This window comes from Pararge aegeria, chromosome 20 (assembly GCF_905163445.1).
Source record: "Pararge aegeria chromosome 20, ilParAegt1.1, whole genome shotgun sequence".
Lineage (NCBI taxonomy): Eukaryota > Metazoa > Arthropoda > Insecta > Lepidoptera > Nymphalidae > Pararge > Pararge aegeria.
The window spans coordinates 1414566-1434569 of NC_053199.1; the positions used below are offsets into that span (position 1 = coordinate 1414566).

At 37.2% G+C, this 20004-nt stretch overlaps 1 protein-coding gene across 1 annotated transcript; it reads right to left on the reverse strand.

Annotated features, from left to right (window-relative positions):
- Window positions 1-592: 592 nt before the first annotated feature.
- LOC120632591 (nucleolar protein 6) lies at window positions 593-19916 on the reverse strand. Its single transcript, XM_039902514.1, has 15 exons — window positions 19817-19916; window positions 18577-19378; window positions 17317-17589; window positions 16012-16282; window positions 13604-13822; window positions 12811-12915; window positions 10772-10914; window positions 9213-9392; window positions 7986-8144; window positions 6786-7086; window positions 5348-5598; window positions 4493-4707; window positions 3433-3624; window positions 1646-1747; window positions 593-968 (listed from the first exon to the last, which is right to left on the reverse strand). The coding sequence occupies exons 1-15, from the start codon at window positions 19826-19828 to the stop codon at window positions 831-833; spliced, it is 3363 nt and encodes a 1120-aa protein (XP_039758448.1). The 5' UTR covers window positions 19829-19916; the 3' UTR covers window positions 593-830.
- Window positions 19917-20004: the final 88 nt, after the last annotated feature.

Here is a 20004-nt window from a genome sequence, read left to right on the forward strand (position 1 = left end):
CAATTGTATTGTATCGTATAATTCTTTACTGCCTAGTAGTTCAATGTTTTACTTTAGTTCACTAGGTTCTTGGTTCAAAGTCTAAGTCAAAAATATCTTTATTCAACTAGGCCCATAGGTGGCACTTTTGATGCGTACATAACATAAGAAGTACTACCGTGGTAGTGAGATGATTGCGATAACCATATTCCTAAACTTAAAACTAAAGCTACGAGGGTTCAAATTGCGTCCTGGTCTAAGCCCACAACAAAATTAGCCGGGTGTTTTTTTTGTTATCACCATGTCACTTTGTCATTTAAAATTATTAGAAAAGCAACCTGGTTAGAGCAATAGTTCACACCCAAGATTTGTATAGATAACCAAGTGCTCTATATTATAATAGGACTTTTATATAAGCTTAGGTTTAATACAAACTTTGAACGTTCGATTCCCGGATCGGGTCAAAAGTTCATCTCTTAGGTTTAGATTTTCATGTCAAGGCTCCAATACCGCGCCGTAGTTTGGAAATCAGACGCAGACGAAGTCGCGGGCAACAGCTAGTAATATATAAATATTTAGATCATAAAAGGAAGTCTCCTAGTTCTATGTTAATCTAAAAGCGAAGTCTTTCATGGTCTCCACGATACAGGATACCTAGTGTGGAGACCACTAGCAATTGATTTTTTTAATCTTTTTGAAAATAAAGATATTTTATTTTATTTTATTATTTTATTTCGGTTTTCATATACACGTTGTATAAACACATTTTAGATGTTTTTGATTGTCCGATTGCCTATTGTATATCAGATGTGGCCATCTTCAATTATTTATTAGGCATTGGTGGCCGTCGTTTATTTAGAATTTATGGTGACTTCCTTCACAAGTCCCGTTCCTATTATCCTAAAGTCTTCGATGATCGCTTCAATGTTCACTTTGTATTTCGTCTCGCCGTCAACTGTTATTTGTTTGAGCGCCTTGGCGTTTAAAATCTAAAAAAGAAACAAAAAATGAGTTATAGTCTAGAGTTTGCGTCGCGTAGGTACTTACCTTTTAATATATAGCATATATTAAAAGGTAGTAAAGTGCTCTCCTTAAATTGTTGTCTCGATGATTGAGTGTATAATTCTGCGTGTGTGAGTTTGCGTCGCGTAGGTACATACACACAATCATCGAGACAACAATTTAAGTAGAGCACTGTCGCCTGTAATACAGGTTTTTACCTAAATCAGGGACAGTAGATTTTAAATGGCACCATTACATACATGTATTACATACACACCAATATAACTTGTGAGATACGCATTTGTTTGTATAATTATTATAATTACTTTATAAAATAATAAGTTAACCAGGTGCGTTTATTTGCGTGTGTGTGCGTGTGTGTGTGTGTATGTGTGCGTGTGTTGTACACATACACACACACATAACCACACCGATTTGGTTAGGTGTTGTCTGAAAAGTGTATTAAATGATAGGGCTTGACTAATAGAATAATGTACACTGTATTGAAAGTGAATGAGCTATATTTACTAACGTAATAAATATATTGATGAGGAACTTATGACCAAGACCTAACGAATTATTTATTTATTTTAGCTTTAAGTACATCATATTATGTCGGTAGATTTTTTACATTTTTTATTCAATTTCATACTAAATACTGTACCTGGAAATCTTTCAATTCCTGGATGTCTGGTTTCCACAGAACAGCAATTACATCCCCGCCGTAGCGGTCGTGGAAGAATAATGCGAACTCGCTGTACGCACTCTGAAAATAATAAAAAAAAACAAGCTTTAATTTTGATATAGACCGAAAACTGCATATATAAGTTTTTAAGTAGTTAGAATATCATATTAGTCATATCATATTTTAAATGAGAAAGTGTGTTTGTTTCTCTGTCTCTTTCCTCCACGCCCTGACGAAGCATAAAATCGACTTGATTTTTGGAATAGAGATAGTTGAAAGGACGGAGAGTAACAAAAGCTGTTCGAATCCCAGCACGCATTTTTAACTTTTCTAAGTTATGTGCGTTTAAGCGACTAAAATATCACTTGCTTCAAGGGTGAAGGAAAACCGGCATGCCTGAGAGTTCTCCATAATGTTCTCAAAAGTGTCGTGAAATCGATTCGGCGGATCGTTAAGTTTGGGGGACATGTAAAGCTACGCTTACTTTGGGACTAGATGGCGATGTGTGTATTTTCGTAGTAAGTATTATGTGTCTCTTGATACATATATTTTTTTTAATCTGTATTTTTTTCTGAGCATTTCATGCTCGGACGAGTAGCCGGCTGTTTCTGGTCCCAAATTTCTGGTTCAATCTGGTAACAATTCATTAAGAAGCTTCCATCCATTAATATAAAAGTTATAATAGAAAATGCCGCTCAAACGCTGTATGTGCTAGCATTACGAAAAATAAAGCACATAAGTTTGAAGAGTGTATAAAAGCACATTGAATACATCGAGGTGAATATACTATTGATGAATTTCTTGATGACAAGGTTGTCTGGAAGAAGGCTGCTCCGCTTTCATCTCATATAAAAGATAGAACAATTATTGTCTTTAATAATAATTAAGCCTTTATTGTGTCTCATTTGCAACGGATTTTCATCATCTAAGAAACGGTAAAAACTGTTTTATTTAAAAAACTGTGTTACAGCTATTTCACGCCCACCTTCGAGTTTGCTTAAATACAGAAAGTCTATGCCAAAGAAAATTAAAACAAACAAATAACTAAAACAATTACTGCTTACAATTGTATAATGTACGTGTGCACGTTGCGTGTGCGTGTTGCGTGTGCGTGTTGCGTGTGAGTGTTTGTGCGTGTGTGTTAAATTGGAACAACGATTTTTAAATTGTAAAATGATGTTGGAAAAGAGCAACTGCTGAGTTTCTTGCCGGCTACTTCTCAGTAGAATCTGCCTTCCGAACCGATGGTAGAGTCACTGCAAACACACATACTTGACGTTTCAACAGTGCTTATATTAGGCCTACTTGAAATAAACGAATTTGTGCATATGTGTATTCTATTAAAAATCGTTAGTGGAAACGTAACTATATGACTAGGAATCGCGTTAGACAATTTTTTTTTTCTTTTATTAGGTTCACCAACAGTTTATACACTGAAACAAGCTTAGCAACTACAAAGTTGAGAAACATAAAGTTGTAGTGTAAACCCAATTACTGGTAAACCGGCATGCGTATCTGAAAAAAAAACACACAAGTGCGGGTTCGCAAGTTTACAATAATATTATTGTTGTAACGAAGGAAACACTGTATGATGAAGTCGAAAACGGAAAACAAAAACATAACTTAAATTAAAACAAAACAGAAATGTACGAGGCAATTATCAACTAGACAACTATCAATTAGACTAGACTTTACTTCCTGAGGTATTACTTTACTTATTCGACGTTAGTGAAACCGGGCATAAGCTCGTAAGGCCGCTGACTTACCCTCAACTCCTCCAAGTATCTGTCGACGGGGTGGAACTCCACCACGGGTATGACGGGCGGCGCACCCTCGGGCGGGGGCTCCGCGCGCGGGCGGCGCGGCCGGGAGTCCAGGCGCTCCGAGCAGTGCGGCACCAGCCCCCTCTGCAGGCGGAGCAACACGTCGTACCCCGACAGCGACGGCACGAAGGCAGGCTGCCAACAAGTTTTGGATAGAAACGGGCGTAACTTTGCGGAAATCCCTGATATATTATGAAGTCAAAGTCAAAGTCAAATATTTCTTTATTCAAATAGGCACATAGATGGCACTTTTGATGCGTTATTATATACAAAATGTGTACATAGCAGTGAGTAGTGATGGCGATAACTACAATCGTAAACTTAAAACTAAAGCTACGAGGGTTCCAATCGCGCACTGGTTTAAGAAGAAGCCCACAACAAACTTAGCCGGGTAAAAAGCCGGGTATGAAAATTAATTTGCTATAGTCCGCGAAAAGTAGGAGAATCTGTATGGTGTAATTTATAATTCGGTACGTGTCGCACCAAACAGATCTTCGGCAATGTACCATGTACGCACGTTTCGCTCCGAATCTGGAGCATCCTCAGGAGATGTTGACTTTACAGTGAGTAATTGTACAAGTTTTCCTCGACAGACAGCCGATTGGCGCAGTAACCAGTGACCCTGATGTCCGAGTCCAATACCATGGGCTCGATTCCCACAACTAGAAAGTTTATGTGTGATGAACATAAATGTTTTAGCATGCATAAAGAAGAAAGGTGACAAAAAAAAGGAAAATATTTAAGCCTTCATGAGTTATAATTTCTTTAGGATAGGCAGTGCTTCTGTGCATGTATGAAGTGCACGCCACTAATGACTATGTTAAGGCAGGGATGCGGGTAAATAAATAAATAGTAGTTTTAATCTTATAAATAGTAAAAAACATGGTTCATCCAATCGGGGGCTACGATGCCACAGCAGACACAAAAACGCACACCCACAGACACACACACATGTCAAACTTTGTCCCATCGTTTTGCGTCGAGGGTTATAAAAGAACCTTACCAAAATATTATCTTCCATATCCTCCAACAGGGCTTTCTCAAGGTAAGCCAAGGTGGCCTTTGCTATCTGCTGGGTGCGCAACACCACTTGCTTGGTAGGTGATCTCCGGCTCCACACGGACGGCAGGTCTCCGTCGTACGCAGTCGCGATGAACAGGTAGGGGGTTTGGTCTTCGCGCGAGTTGAACTTGCGCTCCACTTCCGCTATATCTTCACCTATATTTTGAAAAGTGGTGATAACTGATAGCCTAGTGGTTAGGAATTCAGCTTCACTTACGGGGGGGACGAATTCGAACCCCGGCGAAACGGTCTTAAGCAATTTAAGCACTTACTTTCAACTATGGAAGAAAAAATCGCTAGGCTAACACCGCTTCTTAAGCCACCGCCGCTTTTTAGTCTATCACCGCTTGTTAGTCTATAACCGCATTTTAGGCTCTCATCTCTTCTTAACCATTTAACGTTGGATATTTAATTAAATGAATATGATTATCTTAACAATATTGAAACATAATATAATTTTACAATTTCCGGAAGATGTAAATTCACTTTAAAAGAAGACGCGAAACTTAATAAAGATGTAACGTCGCGTACGTTCGAATCGTATTCCTTTCTCCTTTTCCTTCCTTTCCTAAGTAAAAAGCGGTTATAGACTAAGTACTATAACCGCTTTTTAGGCTCTCACCGCTTCTAAAGCTATCACCGCTTCTTAGCTTCTTAAGCTATCACCGCTTCTTAAGCTATGACCGCTTCTTAGCTTCTTAAGCTATGACCGCTTCTTAGCTTCTCAAGCTATCACCGCTTCTTAGCTTCTTAAGCTATCACCGCTTTAGGTGGCCAATGAGGAAGCAATACTCACGCGACATGTCGTCATTGAAGTCCAGCAGCAACATCTGACTGGTCCAGTCGGTGTTACCAAGTAGCTTCAGCACCCGGTACAGAGCCGACACGGGCTGCGCGGGCGGCCGCAGCGGCGCGTGGTGAGTGAACACCGCCGCCACCAACAGCTCCGCAACACTGCGCGGCCAGTGGTCACCCAGCAGGTGGCAGCTCAACCAGCGCAGCAGCAGGCACACCGTGGGCCCAAACGCGGGTTGCTTCTGGTGGAGACTACATCCAACGGAGTTTTAATACCACTTTGCATCATAGAACAGTAGGCACAGAGCGAGGTAGGTCGGTAGGCACAGAGCGACGCTTAAGAACTATGGATATGCTTTAAAATAATATAATTTAAAAGTATTATATAATTTAAAAAAAAAATTAAGAAATGTGTAATAATAAATACAAATAATATAAAATAATTGTATACATATATATTATTTTGTTACAGCGATCAAACCGATAAAATGAAATAAAAAAGAATAAACACACGCAGGCACGCTTGTTCGAATGTTTTAAAGATATTCTCCTAATTTCTTTTTAAAAGAGAATTTATTTTCAGTAAATATTATAGATATAGATCGAATACACAGAATAAAGAACATACAGAACCCTCACAACTTCACACCCGCGGAATGTTGCTAGCTAACAAACTTTTTTTCCCATTTTATGGTAAACGTTGAACATTACAAATAAATTATTACTGCCAACTGCTAAATGGTATGAAGTGTCTAACCACCTGTTGGGGAAACTTAAGCGTAATTTGAAGGAATTGTTAATGAATTAAAGTTCCTATGCTATGACCTATATAATGACTATCTCATAGATAAGGTGTGACATTAATTTGACATAATTTTTAATTTTAACTTATATACCGACACGACTTGCATGCTGTTAAGCGGAATTTGGTTAAGAGCTAACCATAATATTTAAGACCTTTATACTAACCTAAATTCGCAAGGAAATAAATAAATAAATAATACACTACTAAACTGGAGTGGTTTTTGTTGCTCCAATATTACTCGTGTACGCGGTTTCTATATGTTCTTACTTCTGGGACAAACACATGCCCATGCAGAGCGCCTCTGAGCCGTGGAAGTAGGTAAGTTTGTGAGCTAGAAACATTCCGTCGGTGTGGAGTTTTTGGACACTGTTATTGTATGCAGTGCAAATTCAAATTCAAATTCAAAATTTCTTTATTCACGTAGGCCTATCACAGGCATTTATGAAGCCTTCATACATATATGTTAACATAATTGTAAGGGGATGGTGATAACTTCGTTCGCCAACTTAAATCTAAAGCGCCCTCGTAGCTTTAGGTTTATGTTGGCGAACGAACGAAGTGCATTACTGCATACAATAATTTCTGCATTTTCTGTAGGGTTCTGTATGTTCTTACTTCTGTGACAAACACATACCCATGCAAAGCGCCTCTGAGCCGCGGTAGTATCACAGTCTCGCACTGCAGAGAGACACTGTCCTCGCTCTCCGCGAATTTCACGACGCCTCTCTGCACGTCTCTCCGCAGCAACGTGACTTCCTTGGCGTGCGCGACCTGCAGGCGGAACACCAGGCCGTTCTTGAGCACGTCCACGTGGCTGTCGTGGGCGTGCGCGGGCAGCGAGAACTGCTTGTTGAGCCGCTCCGCTATCTGCACGTGGAAGGCCGCCTTGAGGCAGCGGAACGCCTCGATGTCGCCCGGCCACTTGCCGCTGTGACCTACAATGACCAGATTTTTGAAGTTACACTTCTTTTGGTGCGTTAGGGAAAAATTACAGCTTTTTATCCCAGCGCGGCTAGCATGGACTACACACAATTATATCCCCGGGGGAAGGATAAAAATGTATATGTAGCGACGGCCGATTGGCGCAGTTTGCAGCGACCCTGCTTTCTGAGTCCGAGGCCGTGGGTTCGATTCCCACAACTGGAAAATGTTTGTGTGATGAGCATGAATGTTTTTCAGTGTCTGGGTGTTTATATGTATATTATAAGTATTTATGTATTATATTCATAAAAATATTAAACAGCTATCTTAGTACCCATAACACAAGCTACGCTTACTTTGGGGCTAGGTGGCGATGTGTGTATTGTCGTAGTATATTTATTTTTTATTTTTATCTACTCGCAGAGTTTTATCAACTCTCAGAGCATTGGCGCACAAGTGGAAATAATATCCAAATAATATATTTGTAATTATGAACAGGGGTAAACTTCTCCTGGTTCCTATTCAAGCCTGCCTGGCTGTCGCCTGTAATACAGGTTTTTACCTAAATCAGGGACAGTAGATTTTAAATTACATTACATACATTTATTACATACACACCAATATAAGTTGTGAGGCACGCATTTGTTTGTATAAATATTATAATAATTACTTTACATTATAAAAAACTGTATGTATTCTTGTGAATAAACTATTTTATTTTGTTTTTATTTTTTTTTTATTCCCTTGCTTAGGTAGGTGGACCCGTTAATTATATCTCTTGTCAAGGGATATAATCGGGAATATAATTTTTGTCTACTGTGCTAGCCCTGCAGGACAGCAAACGGTCCCCACGGGACGTTAAAAAAAAAGCCGCAATAAATATATTTAAAAAAAAATGTAAAACGCAACTTACTCAACTCCACGATAGCTTTGTTGACCGGAGTGTATTCGGGCAGCCTGGTGTTGTGTAGCTCCTTTATCAGCGAGGCGTGGGCGCGGCGCCGCGGGTTGCGGTCCAGGTTTAAGCCCAGCGCTGGGAACGGCTCGCAGTAGCTGAACACCGGGGATATACCTGGAGTAAAATACTAATAATAAATAATAACACTGATATTCCACTCTCTATATCCCATTAGCACACACCGCATGCTTCGTTCCCCGACCTTGGACCCCAGTTGACAGTTGACAGCTGACAGTTGACAGTTGACACTTGGCATTTGACTCTCCTCTACCGCAACCTCTATCTAATGACAAGGTTGCTTGGAAGCATCCGGCTCCGCTTTCATCTCTCACAAGATAGAAAAATGAATTTTAAATGTAACTTGTTGATATTCGAAGAGAGCAACTGCTGAGTTTCTTGCCGGCTTCTTCTCGGTAGAATCTGCCTTCCGAACCGGTGGTAGAGTCACTACAAACATACAGACTTGACATTTCAAAAGTGCTTATATTAGGCCTACTTGAAATAAATTAATTTTGAATATTACCTATACACGACACCTGGCAACCCGGTACAGTACAACATATCAAACCCAACTTCTCTTTAATGAAGACAAATTAAAAAATAAATCTCCGTCCTTCAATATAATGTACATTATTCTACTAGTCAAGCCCTTTCTTTTGATACCCATATTATGTAGCTGTGAAAAATAATGTAAACCACCATTTTGGCGGCGGCCATCTTGATAATTTCGACGAAAGATTCCCGACGAATTTAGCTTTCAAACAAAAAAAAAACAATGAGTGTTCATTTGCGGAATTCCATGATATATTATGTATAAAATTAAAGTAAGAAAAGTAAAAAAGGCGACACATTTAGTGAATTTTTCACTTAAAAATTATTCATTGTAAAGTCAACAGCTCCCGAGGATGCTCCGGTGTCGGAGCGAAATATGCGTAGAGGGTACACTGCCGAAGATGAGTTTGGTGTGGAGTATAAGGATTGAAGAAATTATAAATTACACCATACAGATTCTCCTGCTTTTCGCGGAGTATAGCAAATTAAGCTTAATTTTCATAAGATATCAAAATCGTTTCATCGGTTATATTACCTCGAACGACACCTGCGGGAAGACGAGGGTTGGTGACAACTGCACTCTGACCTGCCGTCACCACACGGCATTTAGCCAGACTCCTTCAAACGTACCATAAACAGCGCTAATGTCCAAAGGCAGCTGGCTCAACGCGCGCAGATCTCTCCTCAGCTCGTCAAACGCTTGCAGCACTGACAGCGCCGACTCCTCCATCTGCTGGCAGTTCGCAGACTTCCTCGCCGTCAGGTCGTTTAGTTGTGAGCAGATGTGGTACAGTTCCGTTGCAGGTATATCTGTAATTAAAGGTGAAATTTAAGGCCTCAATTAAATGCACCAGAAATACTGTTAATTGAGCCACTGAAGACAAAAACACGTATCATTGAAGGTACATCTGAAATTGAGTCTTCATTTGAAGATATATCAGGATTTTGTGACGGAGCTCGTGAAATTCATTTTCAAAATTTCTTTATTCATGTAGGCCTATCACAGGCACTTATGAAGCGTTCATACATATATGTTTACATAATTGTAAGGGGATGTTGATAACTTCGTTCGCCAACTTAACAGCTTTTGCCGGACGTTTTGCGCAGTTTGCAGCGACAGTGATTTCTGAGCCCAAGGCCGTAGGTTCGATTCCCACAATTGGAAAATGTTTGTGTGATGAGCATGAAAGTTTTTCAGTGTCTGGGTGCTTATATATAGTTTCTTAGTATTTATGTATATTATTCATAAAAATATTCATCAGGCATCTTAGTACCCATAACACAAGCTACGCTTACTTTGGGACTAGATGGCGATGTGTGTATTGTCGCAGTATATTTATAAATGTCCACCAGTCCGCACTGGGTCATTGGTGGGCCACGGTGGTAGACTACGACCTCAACACCTTCTCATGGTAGACCGGGGCCGGTATTGGGTTGATGTGATGATGATGATGATGAATGAATGAATGAATGAATTATTGAATGAATATACTTTTATTGCACACCACAAAAAGTACATAGAACAAGAAGAAAAGTATAACAAAACAACGTATACAATTTGGCGGCCTCATCGCTACATAGCGATTTCTTCCAGGCAACCAATGGCGAAGATAAAAAACAGTTACAGAAAAAAGTTAGGTGGTGCATATATACATATACCCATAAAATACATATTTCATTACTTTTATTTGATATTTGATGATGATGAATATTAAATGTTATGTTAAATAGAATTATTCAATTAAAATTAAAATGTCAGTCGGATAGTAATATTTACGTGTCTCTACGTGGCTTTTTCTTAGACAGACGCGTTTGGAACCCTCGTAGCTTGAGTATTTAGTTCACGAATATGGTTATCGCCATCATCTCAACTTGTACACATTTTTCATGTAATAAATGCATCGTAATGTATCAATGGGCCTACATGGCGTACTACAGTGGCGTGCACTTCGTAGATGCACAAAAGCTAGCCTACCCTAAAATTGATGTATAACTCGTATAGGAGGAGGATTTTTGCCGTTATACGCAATTTTTCCGCTGTATGCATACCCTGGTAATAAACCCAGTGTACATGAATAAAGATATTTTTGACTTTGACTTTGACTTTGACCATCTTCTTCTTATGCTGGTTCTGCGGGGGCTGCTGGAGCCAACTTCTTGTTCTGTCAGAAAAAAAAGACATAACTCACCATACTTGAGATGTAGAAGATAATCTACAATCTGGCGACTTATTGACCGCCGCTCCGCGAGAGTGCTAGCGTCCCACACGCACGCCTCGGTGATGGAGCCGTCTTGAAACCGACGCAGCTCCGACTTGTCGCCCCAGAAGGCCCTGATCAAATAGTCAATGGTCAATAGTCATTTATTCGTAAATATTAATATTATACGTCACATAGCAATTATTAAATAATAAATTATCTCATGCAAATGTATATGACTTCATAAATTCATTATAATATTATTCTATAATAACAAATAAGTAAAGTCAATCTTCACAATATTTCACTTTCCAAGAATTCATTACTGTAGAAACTGTAGAAAGCCTTCTCGACAAGTCAAGTCTTCAGTTTTTTCCTGAATAAATTATTATTTGGTGAATCTCTTATGCTACCTGGTATCCTAAAGAATATCAATTTTAATTGTAATTTAATTTATTCTAATTTAAATTTTGTTTTTTGATTTTAACTAACAATTGTTTTTTTTTAATCCGAGTGTCTTTTACATTCATTTTATTTGAATCTTTGAATTTTCAAAAATCTCTGTTTTATAAATGTAACCTATGTAAAACTTATTAAAACTTATTGGGAAATGTTATTATACCATCCAAGAATATTTAACAGACACAATATTATAGGTTTGACGTTTACAGTGATATTATAATTTGACATGAATTAATTAGATATTTGTAATTTTGTATCAATATCAGTCTTAAAGTTTATTCTTATTTTAATAATGTGGATTGACTTAGGATAGTATTATTATAGTAAGTAGGAATTAGTGTACGATCATATATATTTTTTGCATGCCATCTAAGGCGGATTGTTTGTCCCTATGTTTTGTGTACCTACTAACAATGTAATACCAATCTGCAAATAAACGATTTGATTTGATTTGAATAAAATCTAAAACATCTTCGAAACCACCGCAGCGAGGCACAGTTCCTAAGATGCTGGCAGCATTGCCCCTTTGGATGGCCAAACTAATTAGACAAGGTAACTGCCCGCTCTAGGACCAACGTAGACTCGATAACCCTTTTCGATAATTCTTTGAAAACAGCTTGTGCTTCCGGACCCCACGGTATAAAATATATCAAAATAAATAAATGTATTTATCAATATATACAATTATGTAAATGGGTCCCCGACCTGAAATAAAATGATTTTATTTATATTTTTATTTATTAATTATTAACATTAACGGCTCACTACAGCGCACAATGAGAGGGTCTCCTCCCACAATGAGAACGAGTCAAGGCTGTCCACCGAGCTGGCCCAGTGCGGTTTGGTGGACTCCACACACCGTTGAGAACATAAAAGAACTCTCATGCATGCCGGTTTTCTCACGATGTTTTTCTTCACCGTTGAAGCAAGTGATATTTTGATTGCTTAAAACGCACATAACTTAGAAAAGTTAGAGGTGCGTTCCATTCGAACTCGACTCCACGAATATGAAGTCGAAGTTCTACCCACTGGGCCATCACATATTACCATATATATATTCATGAGTTTTTTTTTAAATAAAAAGTATTAAGTTTTTTTTTTATTGTTATTTGAAAACTTTATAGTAAATAAAACTTAATAAATGTTTGCATACTATGTCATTAGTTGAACTTAAAGGGTTACAAATTGAAATAGCAAAAGAACCACACATCAGTAAATAAAGATAGTCTACTCTATTCTATTCTTACCATCAGGTGAGATTGAGATGGTGAAAACAAAAAAAAACCTGGCTAATATTGTTGTGGGCTCTTAAGCATTAGACCAGGGTGCGTTTACCCTCCAAAAACCCTCCTAGCTTTAGTTTTAAGCTAACGAATGCAGTTATCACCATCACTAACATTAGTGTTAAAATGTTAATGTATGAACGTTTAACACTTCATAAGTGCCTGTGATAAGGTCTACATGAATAAAATATTTTTGAATTTCAATTTGAATAGCCATCAAGGTCTAACCTGTTTTGCCAACTTGTAGTAACTTAATAAATAAACCATTGTATGTATAAATCTCACCTGAACTCTTCAGCCTCGGGTAAGTTGGCGGGCGGGCCCTTATCCACGATATTTATTGCGTTCTCGGGGTTCAGAATCAAGCCAAATGAGAGCTTTTCCACGTAACTACAATAATAAGGAATAAAAAAAACATCTGTATAATGTTTTCAATAATAAATAAATTCAGAATAAGCTTAACAGTTTTTTGTTTAACTGTGGAACTATAAAACTTGACTCGATATAACTCGATAAAACGTGTACCATATTAATTGCCATTTTTAATGTAACTCACTCCGTAACTCAAAAAAGAAGGATTTTCATACTAACAGGTATGAATGTTAATATTATAACCTCTTTATTATTTATATGTATCTTTCTACGAGAATTGGACTATGAAATGCAAAAAAAAAACTTTGTATTTCAACTTGTAGTTCCAGAAATTACCGCGTTCGAACAAACAATAAAACCGAATCTTCAGTAATTTTAAAATTTTTTCAGTGTCTTTACCTACACTTGGAGAAATTATCAGTTTTTATAAATTTAAAATGTATATAATTTTTTATGTATTATATACATTAAAAGCGCTGTCTATGTAGTATCTAATAATTAATCTATCTAAGTAACCTATGTAGCAATATTTGAATGAATGAATACACTTTTATTGCACACCACATAAAAATACAGGAAAAAATTTAAACATTAAGCTTACACGATTTATAAACGGTAGAAGGTATAGGAGGTAGTATATATATTAATATAACTTTGATAAATTATTTAACTAAAGTTAATGGAAATAAATAGTCTCCTAGCTTACCCATCTTTTCTTGCGTTTTTTACAGTTTTAGTGACAGGCCACGAGAAATCAGCTTCCACTATCTGCAGTATCAAGTCAACTCTATCTCCCAGGCCTTTACTTAGCAAGTTGTACAAAGTGTCAGTAACCAGTGCTAACTGGTCCAGCCCGTAGTTAACTTTACGTGATTTGGGAGCTTTATCTAATATGGACTCCTTCAGCTTGGGAAGATTCTTAAACCTGGAACGTTAAGGGTAAGATTTATCAGACCAGCATTGTACGAAAGCGACCCTAACAGTTTATTAAATCAACATAGCTTCCGTACAAGGGAAAAACAGAAATCCAGAATCCAGATAATATTGAAAATAGCTAGTTAATTTTATGAATATAAACACTGGAAGATATTACAAAGCGTATTTGAAACATTTACCACAAGTTTTTCCAACTTACTAAAAGTATACAACGTGTAAATAAAAACCGAAATAATACTTCTGAGGCTTTAGAGGTACATTATGTACTGTCTCTGAGACTTAGCTGTGAAGCCGAAAACCTAATAGCAATTGAGGAAACCATCAGATACATTACGTGCTAAAATAAAAATGGCTTTATTTTAGTAATAAGATAAACCCTTAACCAAAATAATTTGTAACGCTGTTGGAATACTAATAAATAAATAAAATAATGTGTCTCCTCTCACTTTATTAGGTACGCGTAATGTAGCGGTACTATGTGCGCGTCGGTCTTTTGTCTTCAACAGGGTTGTCAAAAGTAAACACTTAGAATGTTTTGAATTTGTTTGTATGGAAAAATAAATATACTTCTTTTGATTTAATATTTTTACGGTGTGATTCCTTATGAGATATACTTATGCATTCTTCATCATTATTATTATTATTAAACTCTTTATTTGTATACCACAACATTTAAAATATAACAAAAACAGAATCATCGAAAGAAGTAGTAATACAAAAGGCGGCCTTATCGCTTAATAGCGATCTCTGCCAGGCAACCTTAGAATTAGGAAAAAAAAAGAAGAGGAGAATAGACTGCTGGTGGTACAAATATTAAAATACATACATGCAAATAACTACATGCTAATACATAAACTAGTGTGCACAAATAGATAAAAAGTAACTAATATAATAAATAAATAAATATAAAAATAAACTAATATATATAATAACAACACTTACATAATTAAATACTTTAACATACAATAAATGAGTAAGTACATATATACATACTATTAAAAGTCGTTAACAATATAATGGGCCTTAACTGCTCTTTTAAATATCGCCAGTGATTTGGATCGTCGTATGCTCAATGGAAGCGCATTCCACAATTCCACAGCTCGTACGCTAAACGAACGCTTATAAAATTTTGTCCTATGATAAGGCATACACAGCGTCAGCGCACGGCACGATCTTACACCAGATTGCTCACCAAGAAAAGTGAACTTCTCTTTTAAATACGAGGGAGTATTTAGATGAAATAACACACAGTACAGAAGAGAAAGTACATGCATATCCCGGCGACGACGAATAGGAAGCCACTTGAGTTTTTGTCGAAATTCGGAAACATGGTCATATTTGCGAAGGCCAAATATGAACCGAATAGCAAGATTTTGAAGACGCTCAAGTTTATTAAGCTGATCCTCGGTCAGATTAAGAAAGCTTGCATCCGCATAATCGAGAATAGATAGAAAGAGAGAATGTGCTAGCATAACTTTGGTCGGAATTGGAAGAAATGATTGCAGCCTTCGCAACGAGCTCATCGCCACAAACACTTTCTGACTCAGCTCTTTGACATGCACTGTCCATGACAATTCCCGGTCGAGGTATACACCAAGATCTTTAACAGAGTCACAAAAAGGAATAGCGATGCCATTATAAATAACAGAAGGAATGCTCAGCCAATCAACCCTCGCGATCATTCCTGAGCTACCAATAACGAGAGCTTTTGATTTTGCAGGATTGACCTTCAGCCCATATTGCCTGCTCCACTCAGAAATTGCAGCCATATCATTATTTATAGCTGCAACAGCAGAACCAAGATTTTGAAGGGTAGATGAGCGATATATTTGGATATCATCTGCATACATGTGATAGAGAGAAGAGATGTTTTGAGTAATAGAATCATTATTTCGTAATTCGTTGACACGTTGTATATTTTCAATTATTTTTTAATTGACATTCCATGATTAAATTTATTATTCCATACAGTAAAATTAATGTCATTTTTATTGTATTCAGCCGACATATTTTGGTTATTTTGATTTTGTTTATTTTGATGTTATTTTAGTTATTATATAAATGAATTTGTTTAAATTAAGATTTGCATGTCATATATTATGACTAAACATGCATACCTACAATGTTTTATGCAAATAAAAGATTTTGAATATGAATTTGAATTTGGAATTCTTTTACCTCAATATATGGTCAAACTGCATCAAAACTGTCACAGGCGTCATGAAAAGCGGTATAAAGCTGTTAATCTTCCCATTGTCCAACATATCAACTGCTAATCCACTCTCCCTTCTCAAAGCATAATAAGTGCCTTTACACATCTGCCAGCATGTGTTATAATACCCGGTCTTGTCTAGGAAAACTATTGGAAAATGTGTATGGAATTCTTCTACAGATGGTGTGCCTTGACCTTTATACAGGGATATACCGTTTTTATCCCATTCTGATGATTCTATAAAATAAATAAATTAATTAATATACTACGACGATATACATATCGCCATCTAGCCTTAAAGTAAGCGTAACTTGTGTTATGGGTACTAAGATAGCCGATGAATATGTTAATGAATAAAATATAAATAAATGCTTATAATACACAGATAAACACCCAGACACTGAAAAACATTCGTCTTTATCACATTAACATTTTCCAGTTGCGGGAATCGAACCCACGGCCTGGGACTCAGCAAACATGGTCGCAGCCTACTGCGCCAATCGGCTGTCTAGTAATAGTCTATAAGACACAGAAATAAATAGATAGATTTGTCTGGTTGGAGGCTTTGGCGTCGGCTAGTTACCGCCCTACTGACAGAGATGTGGGATTTCATAACTCTAACAGGTTAGTTCGCTCTATCTCAGATTGCAAAATATCATCTAACTAGTTCAATCTAGATTTGGATGGACTAATAGTCACTACAAACAGACATACTTGACGTTTCTTATATTGGGCCTACTTGAAATAAATGAATTTTGAATTTTTTGAATTTAATCATCATCATCATCATCATCAACACATCAACCCATTACCGGCTCACTACGTGAGCACGGGTCTCCTCCCACAGTGAGAAGGGGTTAAGGCAGTAGTCCACCACGCTGGTCCAGTGCGGATTGGTGGACTCCACATACCTTTGAGAACATTCAGAGAACTCTGAGGCTTGCAGGTTTTCTCTCGCTGCTTTCCTTCAATGTTGAAGAAAGTGATATTCTAATTACTGAAAACGCACATAACTTAAAAAATTTGAGGGGCATGCTAGGATTCGAACTCGCCCGCCGAAATTGCGAGCTCCTACCCAATGCGGTAACACCGCTTTTTTTAAATTTAATATAGATTGTTAGATACTATGCCAGTCATGCTTGTGTGAACTGGTGCTAAGAATGCTTGCCGTATTTCCAAGCTCAACAGCCAGGTTGATCTATCCCTTTGTCTACCAGATGGAGCATTTAAACACTGTGTACTGAATAGTAATTCAAAGGAATTCTGCTTACTTAAATAAATCCAAACATTCCTCACTATCTGATAGCTGCTCATAATATTATTGATTCTCTTAGCTTGCACCAGATAAGCTATTAGCAAGCTTATGACATGACCTGACACTTTCAAGTTACGCTGTCGCACCCAAATCTTTAACAGGACTATTGCTTGTTTTAAATTTTCCTTGTTTATTAGGGTCTCGTTTAGAAATGTCTGATTTTCAAGAGCTGTTAGGTCCGTCAATATGCTGCTGTTATAATAAGGTGTAGGTGGTCCGATTTCTGTACCTTTAAAAGAAAATAATATTCTTAACTTTACCTGTACCTGGGGAGTGAAGTTCACTGCCAGTCTTGCTATGAAACAGTTTGTGGGTTAACTAGGGATATAAAGCATATGCAAACACTTTTGAAGAAGTATGTTGTGTATAAATTCTAAATAGATCAATTACTTTCGACTTTAACTTACAGTAACAAATGGATGCTGAATTTGTACATATCAATGTAATGACAAGGATTGACCTCCTGTCTCAAAGCATATGTATTATTGATTAAAGTAGAGTTCATCCAGATATTGTGGAGTATGAGGATTCTTAGAAGGATGACATGTTTGAATCCAAGTGAGATTTACAATAACTTCTAAGGTATTCACATTTTCAATGCTTATGCAAGAAAGAACATAAGGAGGCATAAGACCTTTAGGCAGGAAGTAAGAAGACAGCAACATAAGTAAGAGGTCTTGGTTAGTAGAAGGCTTGAGAAACAAAACCATGTGTAATTCAACTGCCATAGCCCCAACAGCCTGCTACCATCTCTTAGACTGCATCGTAAATAACCTGGTAGGTGAGGTTATAGTGAAGGGCTAACTAGTAGCAGAGTAAAACAAAAGGATAGAGGAAAATCTATACATACATAGACATATCATCATCATCATATCAACTTATTACTGGCCTACTACAGGGGCACAGGTCTCCACCCAAAATGAGATGGGGCTAACCTAGGGCCTGGTTTGGTGCAGTTTGGTGGACTCCACCCACCTTTTGAGAACATTATGTAGAACTCTCAGGCATGCAGATTTCCTCACAATGTTTTCCTTCAACGTTGAAGCAAGTGATATTTTAATTGCTGATTAAAAAGCACATAACTTCGAAAAGTCAAACTTTTCACTAAAGGCGTGCTGGGTCTCAGCCCTCTGAAAGTGAAGTCAAAGTCCGAACTGCTGGGCTATCACCACTTTTAAACTTAAACTTATACAAACAATGTAAATAAATGGATTACCTTCTTGTTCTGTTGAAAATAGCCATGATTCTCTTAAATTATTGCGAGACGGACTAAACCTATGTAATTTATATGTTTCATCATCACACACTATATTCACATGTACCAATAAATTATTACCCAACTTCCCACTTGGTTTAATATAAATGAGAGGCTTGGTGGTGCAATTATTGAGGTATGTGTATTTAATTTCTTGTATTGATTCAAGTTTAGATATATGTGAAGCAATGTAAGCAAGGTATGCTGATCTTTTAAGATGATATTTATAGTTTACTGAGTCATTCTTAGTAAAAGTCTCTGCTGGAACTGTGATTTGTAAATCAACTATTAATTTTGAGTTGATAGAACATCCTAATGTGTAAGAACCAACAATTCCAACATCAGTAAATTTATGAAATCGAAACACCACTTTTGTCTTTCTTACTTCATTGCTAACAGGTAGTTTGACTTTTAAACATTTTTCAAAAGATTTCTCAGTTAAATCATACTTAGTTGTATCCTCAGGTATGGACAAGAGGTATGTTTTTAAATTATTATACCATTCCTGAAATCTTTTCACTGTTTTCTCTTTAACGCTGACTTCTTGAAGTACCTCTTCGACTTGGAGACGGAAAAGATTGGAATTAAACAAGTTTTCTGTTTCTTGTAGTCGATTGAGCTCGTTCGCTGTTGGCTGGCGATACAGGCTCTTTGTTTTAAGACGTTTCGGACCATCTTTATTTGCAGGCTCGGCAAGTCTCTTGCCATTGTCATTAACTATATCCGATCCAGCCTCATCCTCAGAAACAGAGTTTTTTAATTCCTACAAATAGTAATCATAATCATCATCATCATCATCATCATCATCATCATCATAATCATCATCATCATCATCATAATCATAATCATCAAATCGACCCATTACCTGCCCACTACAGGGCACGGGTCTCCTCCCACAAGTAGAATGGGTTAAGGCCGTTGTTCGCACGCTGGCCCAGTGCGGATTGGTGGACTTCACACACCTCTGAGAAAATTACGGAAAACTCTCAGGCATGTAGGTTTTAAGCAAGTGATGCTTTAACTACTTAAAACTAATATAACTTTGAAAAGTTGGAGGTGCGTGCTGGGTTTCGAACTCGTTTAAAGTGAAGTTGATCACCGCTTCTAATCTTTGTATACACTTAAATAAGCTCATTAAAATGCAGTTTTAAATAAAATTGTTACATATAGAACATAATTATTTAATAAAATAAATACTCACACGCTTAACCATATTTAATAAACAATTTTTCAATTTCAAAACATAATTTAGGGGTTATATTTTTGTAAACAACACATTTTCGCATGGTTGACGGCCATGGTTGACGGCACGTTGACGGCATGAAGAGTTTGACATTTGTCTTTTTTTTAAACATGGTCTATAGCTCTGGATTACAACTCTTTTGACCC